Raw genomic sequence first — 21,099 nt, 5'->3', positions numbered from 1 at the left:
AGAAACATATGCTAAGGTAGGGATATTGAAGATAAATTAAATTATTTAAGAAACTGTACTGAATTTTTAATTGATATTTAGAAAGTTTTTTATTTCAGTTTCTTATATTAAATTTTACATTTTCATTTCCCCTGGTAAAGCAGTCAGGAAATAAAAACAGCACTCATTTTTGGCACTTTCCCATGGTCAATGTTTCATGGGGAATAACCTTCCCATTGTCTGGAATGATTCCTGATGCACCAACTTCTCTGCAGACAGTTTCTGAAAAGCTCACACAAGTGATCATTTTTGCGTAAGTGGCCAAAAATATGAGTGCAATATGTGCCTGCTCTCACATGCAAGGGGAAACCTGTACGTAACTTTTGCCTTGAGCATTTATGATGCACAAGCAAGGGACTATTCTTTGGTTTGATAGTTCTATAGTGCTAAATACAAAGACAGGCAAAACACTTTGAGTTACAGCCACTCGCCAGTCAAATGATTCTTTTATAGTAGTTTCCTTCTATATATATAATTTGGGGTAGACAACATACTCCTTAAACAATAGGTTGTCTTCGGTAAAAACAAAGCAAAAACTGAATAATCCATTTTTATTCCGAATAATTTCCAAATACCTGATTTGGTTTTAACATGCGTGAAATGGATATAATATGGGTTTAGGACAAAACCACACAGAAGGAATTATGCAAAAGGCTGGGAGTTAATTGAAACTTCCACTGCTTCCTCTAAGTCACATGTTCTTCTCCTCAGTAAATTTGTGCAGTAAGTCGCTCACATCAAACTGTCCAATCTTCACCCAGCCATCCTCTTTCATGTGGTATACTAAAAAGAAAGAAAAAGGAACACAGAAATAAACATATGCAGGTGTTAACTAGCCATTTATTAAAGGATTTGTTCACCTTTAAATTAACTTTCAATATGATATATAGAGAGATTTTCGGAGATAAATTGCAATTGGATTTTTTTTTTTATTATTTATGGTTTTTATTTATTTTATGTTTTTTTAACTCTCATGATTGCAATTTGGGTGCTAGTGTCCAATTTACCAACCATGCACTGATCTGAATAAGAGACTGAAATATGAATAGGAGAGGGCCTGAATAGAAAGATGAGTAATAAAAAGTAGCAATGACAATACATTTTTTAGATGGGGTTAGTGACCCCCATTTTGAAAGCTGAAAAAATTCAGAAAAATATAATTTAAAATAATTCAAAAACTATAGAAAAAAAAGATAAAATGATGGCCAATTGCAAAGTTGCTTAGAATTTGTCATTCTATAACATACTAAAAGTTAACTTAAAGGTGAACCACCCCTTGAAGGAGGCATAGATGGTATACAGATTTTTACACAATGGTCTTGTATGCAACAGAATTCTGGGCTGCGTGAACTCCAGCAAGTTTATGCACACTGTGACAAGAGAAAAATAAAAAATTCAGTTCTTAGTGGAACATATCCAAACAGATGCAGGTAAACTACTACCCTACTTGTTCCATTTTTCTGTATTCCCTGATTTATTAAAGGAAAACTATACCCCCAAAATGAACACTTAAGCAACAGATAGTTCATATCATATTAAGTGGCATATTAAAGAATCTTACCAAACTGGTTTATATATTTAAGTAAATATTGCCCTTTTACATCTCTTGCCTTGAGCCACCATTTCGTGATGGTCTGTGTGCTGCCTCAGAGATCACCTGACCAGAAATACTTCAACTCTAACTGTAACAGGAAGAAGTGTGGAAGCAAAAGACACAACTCTGTCTGTTAATTGGCTCGTGTGACCTAACATGTATGGTTTGTTGGTATGTTTGTGAGTACAGTGAATCCTACGATCCCAGGGGGCGGCCCTTATTTTTTAAAATGGCAATTTTCTATTTATGATTACCCAATGGCACATACTACTAGAAAAGTATATTATTATGAAAATGGTTTATTTACATGAAGCAGGATTTTACATATGAGCTGTTTTATGCAATATATTTCTATAGAGACCTACATTGTTTGGGGGTATAGTTTTCCTTTAATGGCAAGTCAACCCCAAAATAAAATTTTGCCTAATAAAAGAAAACATAGACTTATGCTATACTGTTTGAAAAGCAAGGAGTTAAGAAAATTCTGCTTTCAATAGGCATTTTATTTATTAATAACTTGAAGAGCACTTCAGTGTAAACATATATTGGAGAGTTGCTTAGATTTATGTTTTCTTTTAATAGACACATTTTTATTTTGTGGTTGACTTGCCCTGTAATGACTCTGCTTTTCTCTGATCAGTTTCTCTGATCAGTTTCTCTGATCAGCTGAAATGCAATATAGCAAAGACACAGCAAACGTATGTGTATTGGCATGAAGTCCTTTAAATATAAAGTATTCTTACAGTTAACACATCCTCCTGAGTAGGCATCACGGTGCGTGGCATAGCTAATTGCTCTACGGCCCAGATCATAGGCCTCTTCTGGGGTCAAATCAAAACGATAGCCACTGTCCATCACACCATAGGCATATGAATTTCCTGATCCCGTAGAGAAGATGTCACCACATAACCTTGTACCATTGTCATCCACATAATATAGACCAGGCCCCTGTATGCAAAGACAAATATAATAATAAAGTGGTTTGCTGGGATAATTTGTAAAGAAACAACCTTAAAAAACAGAATGCTGTCCAGAGGCCCATTTCTATAAAAAGACCTTCTCACCCCCAGACCTGTTTACGTTAGATAAGAAAATTGCATGGAAATGTGTTATCCGTCAGAAAATACAAATTCATGAAATTGATATAATAACCTTATTGAATAAGGTTTCCAGATCACTTGGAAAATCAGGGACACTTCTAATAAATACAAGCTGATTGCAAGCTGTATTTCATTTAATACAATCACTGCAGTCCTTCCAGATGGATTTACTAGAAGTTTACCTCAATTGTTTACCTGATTTAGTACTTGCAACAAGGCTGCTATCAGTAATCATGGGGCCCCATAACTATTAAGATGGTAGGGCGCCCAGGAGGCTATAATTATTAGGTCACTAGTCACCTGGGCAGTGGGCCCTTAAATACCAGACAAAAACAACTAGTTGTTTCAGGCTTTCAGCTCATTTTATGTTAGCAGCAGAATTGTTGCAAAGTTGTTTGATATTGTTGGGTAGATTTCTTAAAAAGCCCTTTAATAAGGGCTAAAATATTATGATTACCTAAAAAAACATGATTAAACAAAATTAACCACAGAATATATTATAATATTACCCTTGTCTGTTCCTGACCCTACCAGTAAGCCTACTACTATAAGACCTTTTGGGCCTTTATTATATTTATAAATGTCCCAGTTTTGAATCAAGATCATAAAGAGGCATGATTTCATGTTTCCTATTTATATTAACCCACATTCCAATAAACAGCCCTGGTAAACTGTACATATTGCCATAGGGAATTGCACAGGGACTCTGGAAATTTGCAGGAAAAAATGTGGATATAATATTACAGAAATCATATATACCTTCTTATCCCAACCACAGATCATACTGCCCACAGACAGGCCTGTTCCTCTGTACTGTAACATCATATTGCACATTAGCTTTGAAGCAGCAGATACAGATATTCTTGAGTTATTTCTTAGCTGGTATAACCTGAAAGACAGAGTACAAAGACATAAAATGTTTTACATAAGAATTATTACCACAGATATTTGTATGGCGAACAATATTTAAGATGAAGTTCTGCACTACTTTTCAGAAAGTGACCATTTAGCAGTGGCATAGCTGCAAGGCTACAGAATTGTGACTGCCTCTCACCAACAAAATACAGTTAAAATGGTATATATATATATATATATATATATATATATATATATATATATATATATATATATATATATATATATATATAGTTAAGAATGTAGGACCTACAGTAAAGCTAATCCATGGCTCCTCTGTTTAACACTGGCCACCCACACAGCTTCAGCCACAGGAGGTGCAATTTTTCTCTCTCACATCCAGGGAACCGCAATATATACTCATGGTGAGGCATTACTAGTATATTATACATTTCCAGGGGGACTGCTTGCTCTGTTGAAACAAGCCCAATGCCTCTCTCACCAACCACCCCCATCTGGACCAGAACAAGGGGAGGCACTGTGCACACAAAAGACAAAGTTTCTTTTTTTGTCCAGTCTCACAGCAAAAACATAACAAATTCCCTTATTTATAGAGTCCAAGAATTGAAGCATGTTGTTATTTCGAAATATACCAGGTTCCTGTCAAGTAAGGAGTCAGCACATTTTCATTTAGTGCATACATATATAGCTTTGCCTTTATTAACATTGTCAGTTTTCTGCCCAGTTCTCCAATTTATTTACATTAGCCATTTAATGTCGATACATTCTGCATGGAATTTCTAGTTTTGCAGAATTTAATGACATCAGCAAACACAGAGACAATACAATGCCAAACTCAAGGTATTTTATGCATAAATGCATAAAAAGCAAAGGAGCAGACCACTGTGGTACTCCAGTAACAACATTAGTCCACTAAGAATATTATCCATATAAGTATATAAAAAGGTACCCATGATCACATTTTGAATTAAAGCTCCACCTCACACTTAAAGAGTTATAAAAACAACCTTTAATAAGTGACTTGCAGACTTTTGGGATCGCCAAGTATTACAAAATGCTCAGGAACCGTTGCTCTACTTTGTATTAGGGTGATGGTACTTGGAATGTTTTGACTGCCGCTGCCCTCTGGCAGAGAACAGCTGTTGCCAAAACACCCCATCTCTGGCTGTATCTCTTCTAATATTATACTATGACAAGGGCCCTGGTTGGTACAAACAGATGGTTCTCAGTACAAAAATTCTTGCTTGAGTGTTCCATGTCTGTTAGCCAAGGAGCTTGTCATTGAATAACATCTTGATCAGTGGTATATGGACTCATGTGCCCTAGTGCTCCATTGTGGCAGTCAGTGACCAGGCATACAGACATTCCTCACCTGCACTCTTTAGCCAGCAGTCGCTCCCAGTACTGGCAATCTGCAGCACTTCCAGACATGGTGCCCAGCAGGTAGGGGTTAATTTCTATCACTTTGTTAAACTTAATAGTAGCTGTTTAATATAAGGAGCAAACAGAGAGACACAATTACAAGTGCACATCAGGAAATAGTTACTGCTATGTTAAATGTTGCCTTTTACAATGATACACTGTTTCTGTGTGCTTGACTGTAGACACATATTTTGGGATGTTAAAGCTAGCAGAAAGAAAGGAGAATGTTGGAGGGGAGCAAATAGCACACAAGGACAGGAACGCAAACATGAGATAACAGCACTTGGAGAATGTAATAGTGAAAACATGTGGGGCAGGAATTGTGGTGAGAAAGCTAATTGCTTTAAAATGAAAACAGAGTTGATGGGCATCATATTTCTATGAACCAACTCTTTGATCAGTGTGTAGTTGGCTCTTTGCAAGTCACCAGCTCTAGAATAGGTGAGACACCCCCTACCTGAATATTTCCACCACCATGTATAACAGGAGGTTAACCTGACATATGGCCTTTTCCTAACTGGTTTACAACTGATTTGCTAGTTGTCTTTACAGAATTAAATGCATGTAGATGACCGAAGTTATTGTTCTACTGCTCCCTTACAAACTTTCAAATCAGCTGGAATATATTTTCCAATATTTTTATATTTTTTTTAGCAGTATCTAAATACATAGATAGATTTTAATATTAATATAATATTTGTTTTAATATTTTATCAGTCTTGTTTTTAGCCTGACTCACAGATATAAGATCCAGCTGATGCTCGTGAATCTACTGCTACTATGACTCCATGCTGGAATTTAAATGCAAGTGTGGTAGTCCCATGCCAAGGCTCAATCTTCACATCATCTACACCTTCCTCCAGATGTTGTAGAAACTTTGCAGGCTGCAGGGCACAAATAGTACAATGTTATTTTAAACAAGTTTACTGTGATATTAACATCTCTGTACATACCTCCCAACATTTTGGATTTCTTTTGACCACAACCATTTTTGTGGCCACACCCCCTAATTACCATTTTAATTTTACAATATTCGGCAGGTTATGAAAGTTTGAACACATTTCTCTGGTTTTTGTGTTATTACAGTTTTGCTAATGAAGGTCAATTTCCCTTTAATTGCCCTTTAAGCTGCAAACTACAGTTTCCCCCAAGAGATCTGCTCTATCTTAAATAGTTGAAACAATTGTTTCTTTGCTTATCTTAAATTGTTACAAAAGTATCAAAGTGCACCTGGCAAATATTCTGGGCTCTCTGCCAAAAGCCAATTAAGTTAGAAACTTTGTAGCTTTTTCTGGCTGTTCAGTGCCGGAGATCAATGGGCAAATGAAGAACCCCATTTTGCAACATGACCTGTGGTTTCCTAGTATGGTTTCGTAATACTGGGGATTAAAGGGATACTGTCATGGGAAAAAAAAATTTTTTCAAAGTGAATCAGTTAATAGTGCTGCTTCAGCAGAATTCTGCACTGAAATCCATTTCTCAAAAGAGCACACAGATTTTTTTATATTCAATTTTGAAATCTGACATGGGGCTAGACATTTTGTCAATTTCCCAGCTGCCCAAGGTCATGTGACTTGTGCCTGCACTTTAGGAGAGAAATGCTTTTTGGCAGGCTGCTGTTTTTCATTCTCAATGTAACTGACATGGGTTTTTACTATTGAGTGTTGTTCTTAGATCTACCAGGCAGCTGTTATCTTGTGTTAGGGAGCTGTTATCTGGTTACCTTCCCATTGTTCTTTTGTTTGGCTGCTGGGGGGGGGAAAAGGGAGGGGGTGATATCACTCCAACTTGCAGTACAGCAGTAAAGAGTGATTGAAGTTTATCAGAGCACAAGTCACGTGACTTGGGGCAGCTGGGAAATTGACAATATGTCTAGCCCCATGTCAGATTTCAAAATTGAATATAAAAAAATCTGTTTGCTCTTTTGAAAAATGGATTTCAGTGCAGAATTCTGCTGGGGCAGCACTATTAACTGATTCATTTTGGAAAAAATTTTTTTCCCCATGACAGTATCCCTTTAAGGGCTGAATTCTACGGATAGCTGCCTTTTCTCAACCCAAATTAACAAGAGTGTAACTGCAGAGGCTGCAGACTCAGAGGTTCAGGGCGTGGGTCAGCGAGAGGAATCTTGTACTGCTGTTACTATTATTAAACTTGTACTGCTTTAAGTTATTCACTTTTTTTTACTCCCTCAGATTGTAATTCTATCAGCCTGTGGTTTCCTATATTACAGTACATGTCTATAGTATTACATTTGATACATGAACAGGAGGACGGCACTCCGGTAAAAAAAGCAGGTTTTTATTGCAAGATGCTGCAGAAATACATGGCCTATAGTATTACATTACATACAGTAGTTTCATGATGATACCATTGTTGTTACCCTATTGTTGGTCTGCCTCATGGGATTGGCTTGCTTTTCTCTATTAGTTATATATTTTCTTTATTAGTTATATATTTAAAAAAGCAGCTTCCCTATCAGGAACTTTGTGTCTAAAGTGCTTTTTCCATTGCCCATTCAATAGAATTTAATGATAACACCTTTGTATTGGACAGGGCTTATCTGTTATTTGCTATGTAACCTGTGCCTTTTCTCCTTTTTTTCCAGCTTGAATGGCTGCCCGGTGGCTAAACAACAGCTTGTTTGTAGTAGTCTTTCTGAAGCAAACACACAGCTTTTACTACTGCATGCTAACAGTATATTATATGTTAATTACTACAAACCCTCTAATTTTTTCGTGTTGCTGTTCCTTTAATATACTAATGTGTTTTCCATGTTGGTTAAAATAAGTTAAGTACACAACATACAAGGCACTTTATTACTGCCAAAACTCAAAACTATAAATCACATCAAAGTTAAACTACATATACTAAAAACAATTGGATAACCTAAAACAACTTATATTGAGCCTGGAATATAGCAGTTAAATACAGTCCAAAATCAACTAAAGTATTGTTCTTAGAAACAGAATTGCTTCTGCCAGATCCCCCTTCATAGGAGCTCCTAAATTTGCTTATTTTCAGTGCTTCTATTTTAAGTTATTAGGAGTCGGAGTCAGTACATTTTTGGCATCTCCAGATACCCAAAATTGCTTCCAACACAGAGACTCCGACTCCACAGCTCTGGAGAATTTACATGCAGACTGTAACCAACAGATTTTAAGTTTACAGTTTATTCCCTAATAATTTAAAGGTGTTGTTCACCTTTGAGATAACTTTTAATATAATTTAGAGTCATATTCTGAGACAATTTGCAGTTGTTTTTCATTTTTTTATTATTTGTGGTTTTTGAGATATTTAGCTTTTTATTCAGCAGCTCTCCTGATTGCAATTTTAGCAATCTGGTTGCTAGTGTCAAAATTACCCTAGCAACCATGCATTGATTTGAATAAGAGACTGGAATATGGGAGAGGGAGAGGGACTGAATAGACAGATGAGTAATTAAAAGTAGCAATAACAATATATTTGTATCTTTACAGAGCATTTGTTTTTTAAATGGGGTCAGTGACCCCCCATTAGAAAACTTGAAAGAGTCAGAAGAAAAAGGCAAATAATTAAAAAAACTATAAAAATAAATAATGAAGACCAATTGAAAAGTTGCTAACAATTAGATACTCTATAACATACTAAAACTATAACTTAAAGGTGAACCATCCCTTTAATTATACATGAGGAATATATGTGTGTGGCATACATATACTGTATCATAGTTACGTCATTTTTAATATACTTACATACATAAACTATTATTTCTACATGCTCTCTCACAGAACACATTATATAAATTAGCAGAAGAAAAATATAGGTGGCTTCTGTCTACTTTACTACTGAACAGGCTGTTTTTTCTTGTCAAAAGAACTTGTCCAGGTTTTGAAGTTCTGAAACCCATACAAAACTATTATTGGGACCATCTAATCACCTAAGAGAATTAGAATTAGACTATAACCAACTGCACAGTTAATTGCAGGTTAGACTACCCCCTTGAGTTTTAGCCCTACTGCAAGATTACACTATCATGGCTGTCCTAGTTATATTCTATTTTTTACCTGATATCCAGGAGGCACTGCCAGCTCAGTATTGCAGACCCGGAAAGGAATTGTTGGAGAGATGGTACCTCCGTAGAGGGGCATTCGCCAGTCGTGACTCTGAGTAGGTCCACACATTGTGAGAAGCGCCATGTTTGTTTAACCAGGATATATATTTACTTGCCAGTATCTGCAGTGCTTTGGTCTTTCTCCCCACAGATCTTTGGATTCTTTAACTGCTGTAAATTTAGTTGTGGTCAAATATAGTTGCTGTCTATGTACAGATACCTCTTCCACACTTCTTTACATGTTTCAGCGTTTTTGTTCCTTATGTTAATCCTTAGTCTCACTGTCCCTTTCTCGTCTGCCTCTCCTCTCATAGAGAAAGTGAAAGTAATTTTGCCACATCCACCATCCTTTCCCTCCCCCTCTAATAACCGACACCAGCCTGCTCCAAAATTTCAAACTAATTGATCAAACTACTGGTTTTAACCCATTTAAGAGGGGGTAAAGCCCTACAGCTCAGCAAACTTTGTTCCAGTGTAAATGAAGCTGCTGTTTCCTGCTCGGTCTCTCACTGTGTCGGGGTTACAATTCCAACTACAGGTTATAATGCTTGCCTTGAACGGATATATACCTCCCAAAATTTTGTAAACAAAAAGAGGGACATAAAAGATGGCACGCATAGCACGGCAAAATTTTCGGACCACACCCATTTTTGTGGCCATACCCCCTAATTACCATGTTCATTTTACAAAATCTGAAGGTTATGAAACATATTCTGTATTTTTTTCAGTTATTACAGTTTTGTTAATCAAGCTGAATTGCCCTTTAAGCTGTGAGTCTAACTTTTCCCAAGGGACCTCCTTATCTAAATTGTTACTATTACTTATTTGCTTATCTCAAAATTGTTACAAAAGTATCTTTGTGCATCTAGTGGCTGTTCTGGGCTGTCTGCCAAAAGCCAATTAAGTTAGAAACTTTGTTTCTTTTTCTGGCTGTTCAGTGCAGAGAAAGTCTGGAGTTTTCAGTACAAACGGGTTGAGCTGTCAAAAGCGGGACTGTCCCGCTGAAAACGGGACAGTTGTGAGGTATGTATGTGCATGAAAAACGTTTGCATAATGTTTAGGGCCCCTGTATATAAGTATATAATTATATATGAATAAAATTACATTAAAAAATTGTTATCCATTTCCCCTTTATACTGAACAGTAGATTGTCTTGCTCTAAGGAAGACTAATTATCTAGTACACATATACATAGGCAGAAAGGAAGATTTCTTTCTGTTTACAATATGCAGGGGAGTTTCAGAGCCCCTGGCTGACCTGACACAGCTTTTCTAATGCCGCCCCCACATCGCTAGTGCAGAGAGAGTAATTGATATTGCTAACGTAGTCAGAGCTGCATTCTAGGGGCATTCTCGGAAAGGGAATGTAAAAATTGATTAAGTTTATCTTTCTGCTAAGGAAAATGTCATCAGAAAAAACAATAATAGCAAAAAACCAGGCACTATGTTTAGAAAGTATAGAGGAATTTTAACACCCAAGAAAAAACAGCCAATTATGTTTTAGAAACCAGGAAGCATCATCTGTTTCCAAGCAGAAATCTTCTCAGTAGGTTACAAAACTAGACACTGAGCATATTAGATGGAATTTCCCTGTCAGGCTGATATTCTGTGATCCTTATGAACAAAAGCAGTTACATTACATTCGTTTTTTATCAGTTATAATATCAATATGACATTTCGCCACGTATGCAACATATATTAAAGGAGTCATTAAGACTACAAGTGCTGTAGGTGCAAATACCATGTTTTAACCTACAATGTAAGTTTTTTATACCCATGAATCCAGGCTAATTGTGTTCATCAGAAGTAGACATTTTAAGCAATGTTGGCTGATGCATAAAAATTTACGCTGAATTTGCAAATTGAACACAGTTTTGCTGAACAATTTTTTTTAATCCAGGTGGTTATTTCTGGCATTCAGCATAAGACTGACACGCATTCTATGCCTTTGGTGCATCTGTGCTGCAGCAATTGATGCAGCCGCTATTCGTAGATGCAGTAACTCCAGAACATGATGCAGGATGCAGGGAGAAGGCCAAGGCTAAACAAAACTTTTCAAAAGAGCAAGGAACACATGGGATTATGCGCTCAATTGACTGTGGCCAATTTAGAGGCCCTCGGAACTGCACTTGCAGAAAACCGGATTTTTATACTCACCGTTAAATCTTTTTCTCTCTAGTCAATAAGGGGGACACAGGGACAGATGGGGTTAAGCTCCACTCTCTAGGAAGCAGGACACTTAGATAATGAAAAAAGGGGAGTACCAGATAGTGGCTTAACCCGACACCAAACCATACCATTCAGTTTGTACCAAAGAGACTGCTGAAAACACTAGAACTTAAAACTGCAGAACTGGTAAGAACAGGAAAACTTTTCCCTTGCAGACCAAAAGGGCAACTCGATGAAGTGATGGGAAGCCCAGTGTCCCCCTTATCGACTAGAGAGAAAAAGATTCAACGGTAAGTATCAAAATCTTGTTTTCTCTTACGTCTCAAGGGGGACACAGGGACAGATGGGGACTTAACAAAGCAGCCCCAAAAACAACAGGATGGGAGCGAGTTTTCAACACGTTATTGAACTACAGAGTGCAACACCTTACGGCCAAAAGAGGCCTCTGCTGAAGAAAACGTGTCAAGGCTGTAGAACCTTGTGAATGTGTGAGCAGAAGACCAGGTAGCTGCTCTGCAGATCTGGTCCAAAGAGCCTGCATTGCACCATGCCCAGGAGGCTCCCACTGATCTCGTAGAATGAGATTGAATACCTTCTGGGGAGGTCTTCCTTTGGATAAATAGGCCCTCTTGATGGTCTCCTTCAACCATCGTGCGATGGAGGTCTTGGAAGCTGCCATACCTCGTTGAGGCCCTGAAGGAAGTACGAACAGGGCCTAAGATCGCCTGAAGGTCTTGGTCTGCTCTAGGTACCAATGAAGTGCTCTGACAACATCTAGACTATGGAGTCTTCTTTCCTTGTCATTCTTGGGATCCGGACACAGAGATGGTACTACAAACTCCTGATTAATATAGAAGGACGATACCACCTTTGGGAGGAAGGATGGGATAGTGCGTAGTACTGCTTTGTCTTTGTGAAATACAAGGAATGCTGGATCACAGGATAAGGCGCTTATCTCCGAAACCCGTCTGGCCAACGAAATTGCTACCAAGAACATTACTTTCCAGGTGAGCCATTCATCTGATATTGTCCCAATTGGTTCAAATGGAGGATCTAGGAGAGCTTCCAGAACTGTGTTGAGATCCCAACCTGGTGTTGGTGGACGAAATGGAGGGGCGACATGAGCTACTCCCTGTAGAAAGGTGTGGATAGAGTAGTCCATTGCGAGACGAGACTGGAGCAGAACTGAAAGTGCTGAAACCTGTACCTTCAAGGAACTGAGTTTGAGGTGTAACTGCAAACCTCGCTGGAGGAAGGATAGTACTCATATTGCATTCCATAAAGGAGGACTATGCTTCAGTATGCCCGTCTCTCTGCACCAAGTCCAATAACTGCGCCAAACCCTGTGGTAGGCCTTGGACGAAGTCGCCTTGCGAGACTTTAGCATGGTGGAAATGACATCTTCCGCTAATCCCTTCAGTCTCCAGATGGCTGCCTCAACAGCCATCCCATCAAAGCAAATAGGCCTGGATTGTGGTGGGCTATGAGGCCCTGGCACAGCAAGTCGTTACTGAGGTTTAGTCGAATGGGTTGTGCTATGGACATCTCTTGGAGGTCCAAGAACCACGTCCTTCTGGGCCAAAAGGGAGCTATCACGATGACCGTGGTGTGAGATTGTCTGATTTTCTTGAGGACTTGAGGTAGCATGGGGAGCAGAGGGAAGACGTAGGCTAGGTCGAAGCGCCAGAACTGGGTCCTGGCATCTACTCCTGCTGCTAGAGGATCCCGGGAGTGGGCAAAGAAGGCTGCCACCTTGCGATTGATCCTGGATGCCATCAGATCGATCTGGGGAAGACCCCAATGACTGACCCGATCCGCAAAGGCTTCTGGATGAAGTTCCCCGGATCTAGCAAGTTTTGACTGAGGAAGTCTGCCTTGGTGTTGTCCACTCCCATAATGTGAATGATGGACAGTCGCACTGAACTGAAGTCTGCCCAATTTAGTATTAGCTGGACCTCTGCTAGGGCTGCTTTGCTGCGAGTTACTCCTTGTCTGTTGATGTACGCGACTGTGGTGGAATTGTCGCTCTGTACTCTAACTGCCTTTGTTTGTAGAAGGTGCGACCAGTGGTTGAGGGAAAGTTTTACAGCTCGAAGCTCCAGAATGTTGATAGGAAGTTTGGAATCCCCGGGAGACCATAGACCTTGTGCGGAAAGATTGTTCCACGTTGCGCCCCAGCCGAGAAGACTTGTGTCTGTTCGCATGACGGTCCATTCCGGTGTTGCCCAAGATTGGCCCAAGGTTGCTCTACTTGAGCCACCAACGGAGAGACTCCCGAGTTGAGGGTAGTAGGGACAGACTCTGCGATAGGGGGCCCCCCTTCCAGGTGGCCAGAATGTTGGATTGGAGAGGTCGTAAGTGTAGTTGAGCAAAGGGAACTGCCTCGATGGAAGAAACCATCAGCCCTAGAACCTTCATTGCCAGGTGTATAGTAGGTCTTTGAGTCTGAAGCAGGGCATACACCTGATCCCTTATCTTCTGTTGTTTGTCTAGAGGTAGACTCACGTGCTGCGTAAGGGTGTTGAAGTCGAGACCTAGGAATGCCATCTGGTGACAGGGGACTAGGTTGGATTTCTCCAATTGATGGTCCAGCCGAAGTCTTGCAGGAGGTCGATCGCTTTCTGGAGATCCCGTTTGCTCCTCCCTTCCGTCCTGGCTTTCAGTAGCATATTGTCCAGGTAGGGTGTCACCAACATGCTCTGTAGCCGCAGAGTGGCTGCAGTCACTGCCATTAGCTTGGTGAAGACCCTGGGTGCTGATGTAAGTCCGAAGGGAAGTGCTACAAATTGGTGATTTTTGAAGGCAAACGTCAGAAACTGATGATTGGGCGGCCAAATTGGTACATGGAGATAGACATCCTTGATGTCCAGGGACATCATCCATTGTCCCGGTTCCATTCCACGTATCACTGATCGGAGGGTCTCCATCTTGAATCGGACCGACCGAATGAACTTGTTGAGGAACTTTAGATCCAGTACCGGTCTGAATGAGCCATCTTTCTTGGGGAACAGGTTGGAGTAGAAACCTGAGAATTTCTCTGTAGGAGGCACTGGAATGATCACTCCACTCTGTTCCATATTGTTGACACAGTCTAGAAAGGCTAATGCTTTGGTCGGACTGGTAGGAAATCTGGACATGAGGAATTTTCTGGGGGGGCAAGAAGAAAAGTCCAGGTGATAGCCTTCTGAGATGATCTCGTTTACCCAGGCATCTGATGAGTGCTGGTTCCAAACCTCCCGGAATTGTAGCAGTCTGCCCCCCATGGACTGTTGTAATCCCGGAGGGGGTGCCCCGTCAAGCAGAGGTGGGCTTGTCAGTAGAGGTCTTACTATGAAATTTGTTGGACTTCCATGATGGGCGTCCCGTGTCTGCTGGTTTGGAATGAAAATTGGAACGTTGCAGAGGACTGTAACGTCTGTTAAATCGACTCGATTGGCCTTGAAAAAAATCTACCTCGTCAAGATGGAGTACAGGATTTGTGCTTAGGCTGGGGAAGAAATGTGCTTTTCCCCCCCGTGGCCTGAGATATGATCTTTTGAGTTCATCACCAAACAGTCTTTGTCCCTTAAATGGAAGAGATGTTAAGGACTTTTTGGAGCTAATGTCAGCTGCCCAATTCTTTAGCCAAAGTGTTCGACGAGCCGCTACTGATAGAGTAGATGTGCGTACTGTGATCTGCGCCGTATCTAGTGTGGTGTCACAAAGATAGGTGGATGCCTCTGCTATCGATCGTACCGATGACAGAAGATCAGCTCTGGGAATACCGTCTTGGATATCTGAGAAAAGGGATTCGGCCATGCCTGTATGGCTCTGGCTACCCATGCTGAAGCCAGCACTGGGTGAAGGGTAGATACCGCTGAGGAATACACTGCGTTAAAAAAAACCCTCAAGACGTTTGTCAGATGGATCCTTAAAAGCTGCTGCATCCGTAACTGGCAGAGCTGTGGACTTTGAAAGTCTACATACTGGGGTCAACTGTCGGAGGCATGGACCACTTGTCTATAGGTCTTTAGCAAAAGGATACAACTTAAAATTTTTTCGAGTAGCTTGAAACTTCCGTTCCGGGGAGTTCCACTCCTCTTGGATAATACCGACAAGCTGGTCATGAGATGGAAAACACATAGAATATTTGTGTTGTCTCTTAAAAAGGCTGGTGGATTGGGTCTGTAGCTCCGTCGGTGAGGTGACCTTGAGTATCTCCGTTACCCCTGATATGATATGGTCGATGCCATGCTGTACATCGCGGTTCTTGGTCTCCTCATTCTTGTCTTCTGCCTCCGAAGAGTCCTCGGAGGGAGGGAGCCCTCAGAGTGGGGTGAATCCTCTGCCCCTGATGACTCCTCAGATGGAGTCTGGGTGCTAGTGTGCCCCTTGGACTTCTCCGATCTTTTGCCTTACCCGCTGGACTTTTGGTCAAGCTTGGCTAGAGCTCTGCCAAGAGTATCTGCAATGGTAGATAGATTCTGTAGTGAAGCCAGGGATTGGGAAAGCTGGATTGCCCAAAGGGGGCAGGAGGATCTGTGGAAGCCCAGGGTTGCTATCCTGTGGGGAAACATCTGGGGGAGGTGTGCCAGCCCAAGTTGGCATGGGATTGGAGTTACCTCCTGTGGCAGAGGAGGAAGACAGCCCCTTTGAACAAGACCTATGGAGGGGCTCACCTTGACCTCCAGGAATTTTGGCTTGGCAGTGTTTGCAGGCAAAATAAGTAATTTGCCCCGCCACTGCTGCTGCTATTGGAGCTGCTGGTGCTCTCCCCCCGTCCTGGGAAAAAGTCCCCCTGACTTACCTTCTGCCATTTCAGCAGTGGCTGTGGTATCTGCTGGTTGGGCCCGGCAACGGGGAGTTATGCTGAATTAACCCCTAGTGGAAGCTGTAGCAAGTGACTGCTAGTCAAGGCAGTCCTGGAGAGTGGCGCTGCTGACCCCTGCGCTGTGATCCCTCATGTCTAATGAGCGGGAGAAACAGCGTGTAGAGACGCGTATATTCAAGATGGCGGATAATTAGAACCGCCTACTATCCTGATGCGCGAAGCCCATGCTTTCCACTGCGGGCGCGGGAACGCAAGGCGCGCCTTCAACAGAGTAGCGCCGGAGAGTCAGCAGGGACAGGCCGCAAGAGGCGCAGTTACCGCCTCCCAGGGGGGAAGTGCGCATGGAGGCACCGGAGTATCCAGTCAGTAATCCCCAGAGGCATTTCTGCAGGGAGAAGGACTAGGGGAGATACCAGCTCTGGCTACCCAAGGAACCCTGGGGATAGGAGAGCAGGAGAGTAACTAGGAGTTATACTCACAATCCACTGCACCGGTCAGGCCCTCTGCCCTCCTTTTAGGGATGCAGGCATGCCTGGATAAGTTGGTATGGTCGGTTAAGGCCAGGGAATGACTCCGGTAGGGGAATCCCACAGAGGAGGTGCACCCCAACGGATACAGGTAGCCCTGTTCCTGGTAACACCCCATATGGCAGTATTCTGCGAAAAATAATCTGTGTTGAATTTTTGTCCATCCTCCTTGGAAGCAGGACACTTAAAAACTGAATGGTATGGTTTGGTGTCGGGTTAAGCCACTATACTGGCATGCCCCTTTTTTCATTATCTAAGTGTCCTGCCTCCTAGAGGGTGGAGCTTAACCCCATCTGTCCCTGTGTCCCCTTTGAGACGTAAGAGAAAAACAGATATATGTTCATGCAATATGCATGTACATATGTAGGGTTGCCACCTTTCTTGCTGTTAAACTCTGGACTGGGGGAGGGACAATAATGTTGTGGGGGCAGGACCATGACATCATGGGGGTGGGACTGTGAAATTGCGGGATTGGGTCGTCAGGGGACGGGCTATGATGTGGTGATCAGCCGATTGCCACGTTGATCACAGGAAATCATGTCCGCTTTTCTTAATTTGGAAAACCGGGCAGCCCTTCAAGAAACCCGGGTCAAAACCTGACAGGTGGCAACCCTATACATATGTGTGTATACTAGCATTGGCCTTTGTATCTGTCTTCTAACTAAATTATACTAGCTGATGGCAGGACAATGAGAAAATAAAATGGTATCACATGCCATCAAGTTTTATAAAATTCCAAGGAGTATGTCTTTGTCTCCTTTCTCTCCCACCATACTTGGCAGGATAGGTTAGATTGAAAAAAAATTAATTTTTGAACCTCCTTATATCCCTCACTACCCCTATTCCACATGCTGTGGGGTAATTTTTAATGTAAACTACAACTCCAACATATCAGCAATCAGCACACTATTACACTGTCTAATTAAACAGATCATACATGATTGGGGTTGGGGGCATGACTTGATCTGAACGGGGATCTCTTTCTTCAGGCTTATTGCAGTTGACATCAGGAGTAGGAAAATGTCCTTCATCAAATGGAGCTTCAGAGCAGGTGCATATTTTTGATTTCAGGTTTTGAAGGCAAACTTTAGTTGCCAAACAGAGCCTCCTACAGGCTGAGAATTTGCATAGGGGCTTCCAAATATACAATCACTGCCCTTATTTGCACTGCAAGGAATTTTTTGCATGCTCCCCAATTCTTTTTAAATCTGAATGATGGTCATGGGTAAAAAAGGATGGGGACCCCTGGTCTAGAGGCTACATGAAGTTTATAGGGAGAATCAGGCCAGATTTGTGGTGAGGCCACAAAGGCCCGGGCCTAGGGCGGCGGAATTTTAGGCCGCCGCATTGTAAACTGCGTTGGGAACTCCGAGTTCCCTTACGCTAAAGTGTATGCGCGTGCAACGATGTCTGTGCTTGGTCAGGGGGCAGATGTACGTGCGGCCGGCGGGCGCTAGGACTAGGAGGCCTCGGGGCAGCGAGCAAGGGAATCTGGCCCTGGGGAGAATTGTAGAGGTTGAGTGAGTGATTGATTTGATATCCAGTAAAATAGGAAGGAAGATAAATTATATTAATGATGTAAAAGTTGGAAATCCATGGAGAGCACTGCCATAAATAGAAACCTTACTACACATCACAGCAATTTTATTACAAAATCTAGTTGATAAAATGAAACTTTTACTCACACTTTCCCCATCACTGCTACAAGCGTATCAGGTATAGTTTGGGATCCTCAGACCTAAAGTATACTTTCTAGGTGCCTATAATAAGGGTATATACATGAGTGGACTCTTCGACCTAGTGTACTCTTCAGTCTGTGACTTTCTTACTGTTTTGAATTGCAATTCCCAGCATTTCGGCGGCAGTCTAATGAATCCTGACCATTGTGGACATATTTCAGATTGATGCTTTTCCTCTCTCCTCTGTACAGTTGGTGTGTTGTGCTGCATTATAATATTCACTGACCTGTAACTGAGCAGAGGGCATATAACTACATGCATGATTTTGAAAGGTGATGCTGCAGCTTGGTCATGGTTGCTGTGTTTTAAGCAAAATAAAACCCCAAAAAGAATGTGGGGCATCTAACAACCCCCTTTATTTACCTGTTCATGCTCATGTTTAGCTATTCTTATAACCACTGTCTCTCTACACAGTGATGCTGTGGTAAATCAAGTGTTTAACAAACTTGCCCTAGTCCACCAGAGGATATACTGCGCTCTGTCAGGCTCTGCAGCAGATGCGCAGGCTGTTGCTCACATGGCTCATTATTACAGGAGGTGCACAGGTGAGGAAATCTTATCAATGGACTGAATGACAGCCTCGGCAGCCAACTTTCCTTGCTTGTATGCTAAGAAAAAAGATTAATTTTGATTTGTACTCATTGTCCGAGCCAGTTAGGTTGAGATTAGTCTGGAAGAAGCACTTTACATTGAATATTAAATGCCTGGGTGTCAATGAAACATCAATGATAAAAATTAAGAAAACATAGCACTCATCAGGTCTTGAAAAAAGTGAAAACAATATTTAAAGCCCAACATTTCAGCTCATTTATTATCATTGATCTTTTCAGTTACACTATATTTTTATTTATATTCCCTTGAGAAAAGTCACAGCTAGTGACTAAATATATGGGCTTTAAATCATTTTTAAAACCTTTTTTCAAGACTGATGAGTGCTATGCTTTCATATATATATATATATATATATATATATATATATATATATATATATATATACGTACCTCCATAGGCCGCACTCTCATAAAGTCACTCAATATGATCACGGGTGCAATCATTTTCTTTATATACATTAACATTTTGGTTTTGGTCTAAAACCTTTTTCAAAAGGCACTCCATTTAATAAGGTTATATGCCTGGGTGTAGGAGTCTGGAGATGGTCTTTAGTGATGAACAAAAAAATTTTGAAAGACCTTTATCAAGGTTACAGTACTGTACAAAGAGCAAACCCCCCACCTAAAAAAAGTGCCAAAAAGTCTGCTAGTTGCCATAGTGTGACAGTAAACACCCATATGTAAATGAATATGACAGTGCTACTAGATAGAAACAGAAAAATGTTTTTTTTTGGCCTTACTGAAGATGTTGAACACTCGCAGTTCTATTATCTTAACATAGTGTTCAAACAAAATGAACACCATATAGTGTGCTGTGATATAAATACAATGTCTCAAGCAGGAGTACAAGGCTAAGCTTATATGGTAATGTAACCCATAACCAGACAAGTGGATTTCCTGGTAAGAGGAAATATCATATAGTAGGAAAAATCAGTACGGTGCTCAGTTGTAGAGGGGAACACTACCTAGACCAGTGAGATTTTCTCTCTGCTTTCCAATCTGGTGGATGCACAGATTCTCTGGAAAGCAGAGGGACTTCAAGTCTCAGAATCCATCAGTTCACATTGCAAGGGAGGGAGAGGTTGCATTACAGCGGGAATGTTAGGGGGGGACTTGTCCCTTATATCACAGAGACAAACTTTCCTGGTATCCTTTCATTCTATTTATGCAGCTTTTCTACATAAACTCGACTGATAAAATGTCAAAATGGTGGTATGTTTTCTCTTTAATGAGACAGGCTACTCTCCTTAAAGGGCACCAATCATGACCAAAATCATTTACTAAGTAAATACACTATGTGAAAGTTCAAGAAATCTGATTTTTAAAACAGTTTGAGTTGTTTGTATAATGTAAATTATCAGCTCACTATTCCTTCTGCAAGATCTCCCCTATCTCCACTGCAGTTCTAGCTGAGGCAGGCATCTTGGATTTCACTGGCTCCTCCTACCTATATCTTCCCAGCCAACTGTAGTTCTGAAATCTCGCACATGCTCAGTTGAAATTCCTTGCTTGCTTATCAACCCTTCAAAGATATTTTCAAATCAGCCAAACCACTGTGTTAGCTGCTGTACAGTAGTGCTGCCACCTGCTGGAAGTTACTGTGTGCCCTTCATTTGCATAATGACTCTACCAGCAGGGGGACAAGATAGGGAAATCTCCTGATACTTCTAGTGGAGGAGTTTACTTAATCAAGGTATTCTGGGTAGAATACTCAAAGCAGTGTTACAATATGAGCATGCTCCTGAAATTTGCATATTAGAGTCTCTGTTAGAGTCTCAATATGGCCTCTCTCAGTGGAAGAACCCATTTGACAAAGTAAGGGATTTTTTTAAAACCTGCAGTTTTTTCAAAAAACTATATATGTAGCTTGATTAAACGTGTTTAGCTTGTACTGCTCAAATTGTTAATATGTGTTTGATTTTGTCTGTGATACGTAGGTGCCCTTTAAATCCAGCTCCGTAATGACACCAGTGCTACTGCGCCTGTAAAATGCGCCGAGGCGCAGCGCGTGCACCCTAAGGAACCGTCGCTTGAGGAGGAAGGATGCGTCGTCCCTGATGCATCACTAAATCATCTGGGTGAGTTGTTACATTCAGTTTGCTTAATCGAATAGTACAAAT

General features: G+C 41.0%; 1 protein-coding gene across 1 annotated transcript; it reads right to left on the bottom strand.

The window, feature by feature from the left end:
- Window positions 1-577: 577 nt before the first annotated feature.
- Window positions 578-9,687, bottom strand: psmb8.L (proteasome subunit beta 8 L homeolog). Its single transcript, NM_001090854.1, has 6 exons — window positions 9,078-9,687; window positions 5,771-5,915; window positions 4,982-5,093; window positions 3,493-3,622; window positions 2,377-2,581; window positions 578-822 (listed from the first exon to the last, which is right to left on the bottom strand). Exons 1-6 carry the CDS (start codon window positions 9,207-9,209, stop codon window positions 731-733), a joined length of 816 nt encoding a protein of 271 aa, NP_001084323.1. The 5' UTR covers window positions 9,210-9,687; the 3' UTR covers window positions 578-730.
- Window positions 9,688-21,099: the final 11,412 nt, after the last annotated feature.

Source organism: Xenopus laevis, chromosome 8L, assembly GCF_017654675.1.
Source record: "Xenopus laevis strain J_2021 chromosome 8L, Xenopus_laevis_v10.1, whole genome shotgun sequence".
NCBI classification, from domain to species: Eukaryota; Metazoa; Chordata; class Amphibia; order Anura; family Pipidae; genus Xenopus; species Xenopus laevis.
The sequence above is the reverse complement of the archived record's forward strand: the minus strand, read 5'-3'. Positions and strand labels throughout refer to the sequence as shown.

Bases quoted from the DNA above. Each gene is read 5' to 3' on its own strand.
- psmb8.L (NM_001090854.1), bottom strand. From the start codon at position 9,209: ATGGCGCTTCTCACAATGTGTGGACCTACTCAGAGTCACGACTGGCGA. The intron at 5,094-5,770 runs GTGAGTCAGGCT...TATATTAAACAG, and splicing joins ATCAGCTGGATCTTATATCT to CTACTATTAAGTTTAACAAA. The intron at 823-2,376 runs GTAAGAATACTT...CTTTCTTTTTAG, and splicing joins CTCAGGAGGATGTGTTAACT to TATACCACATGAAAGAGGAT.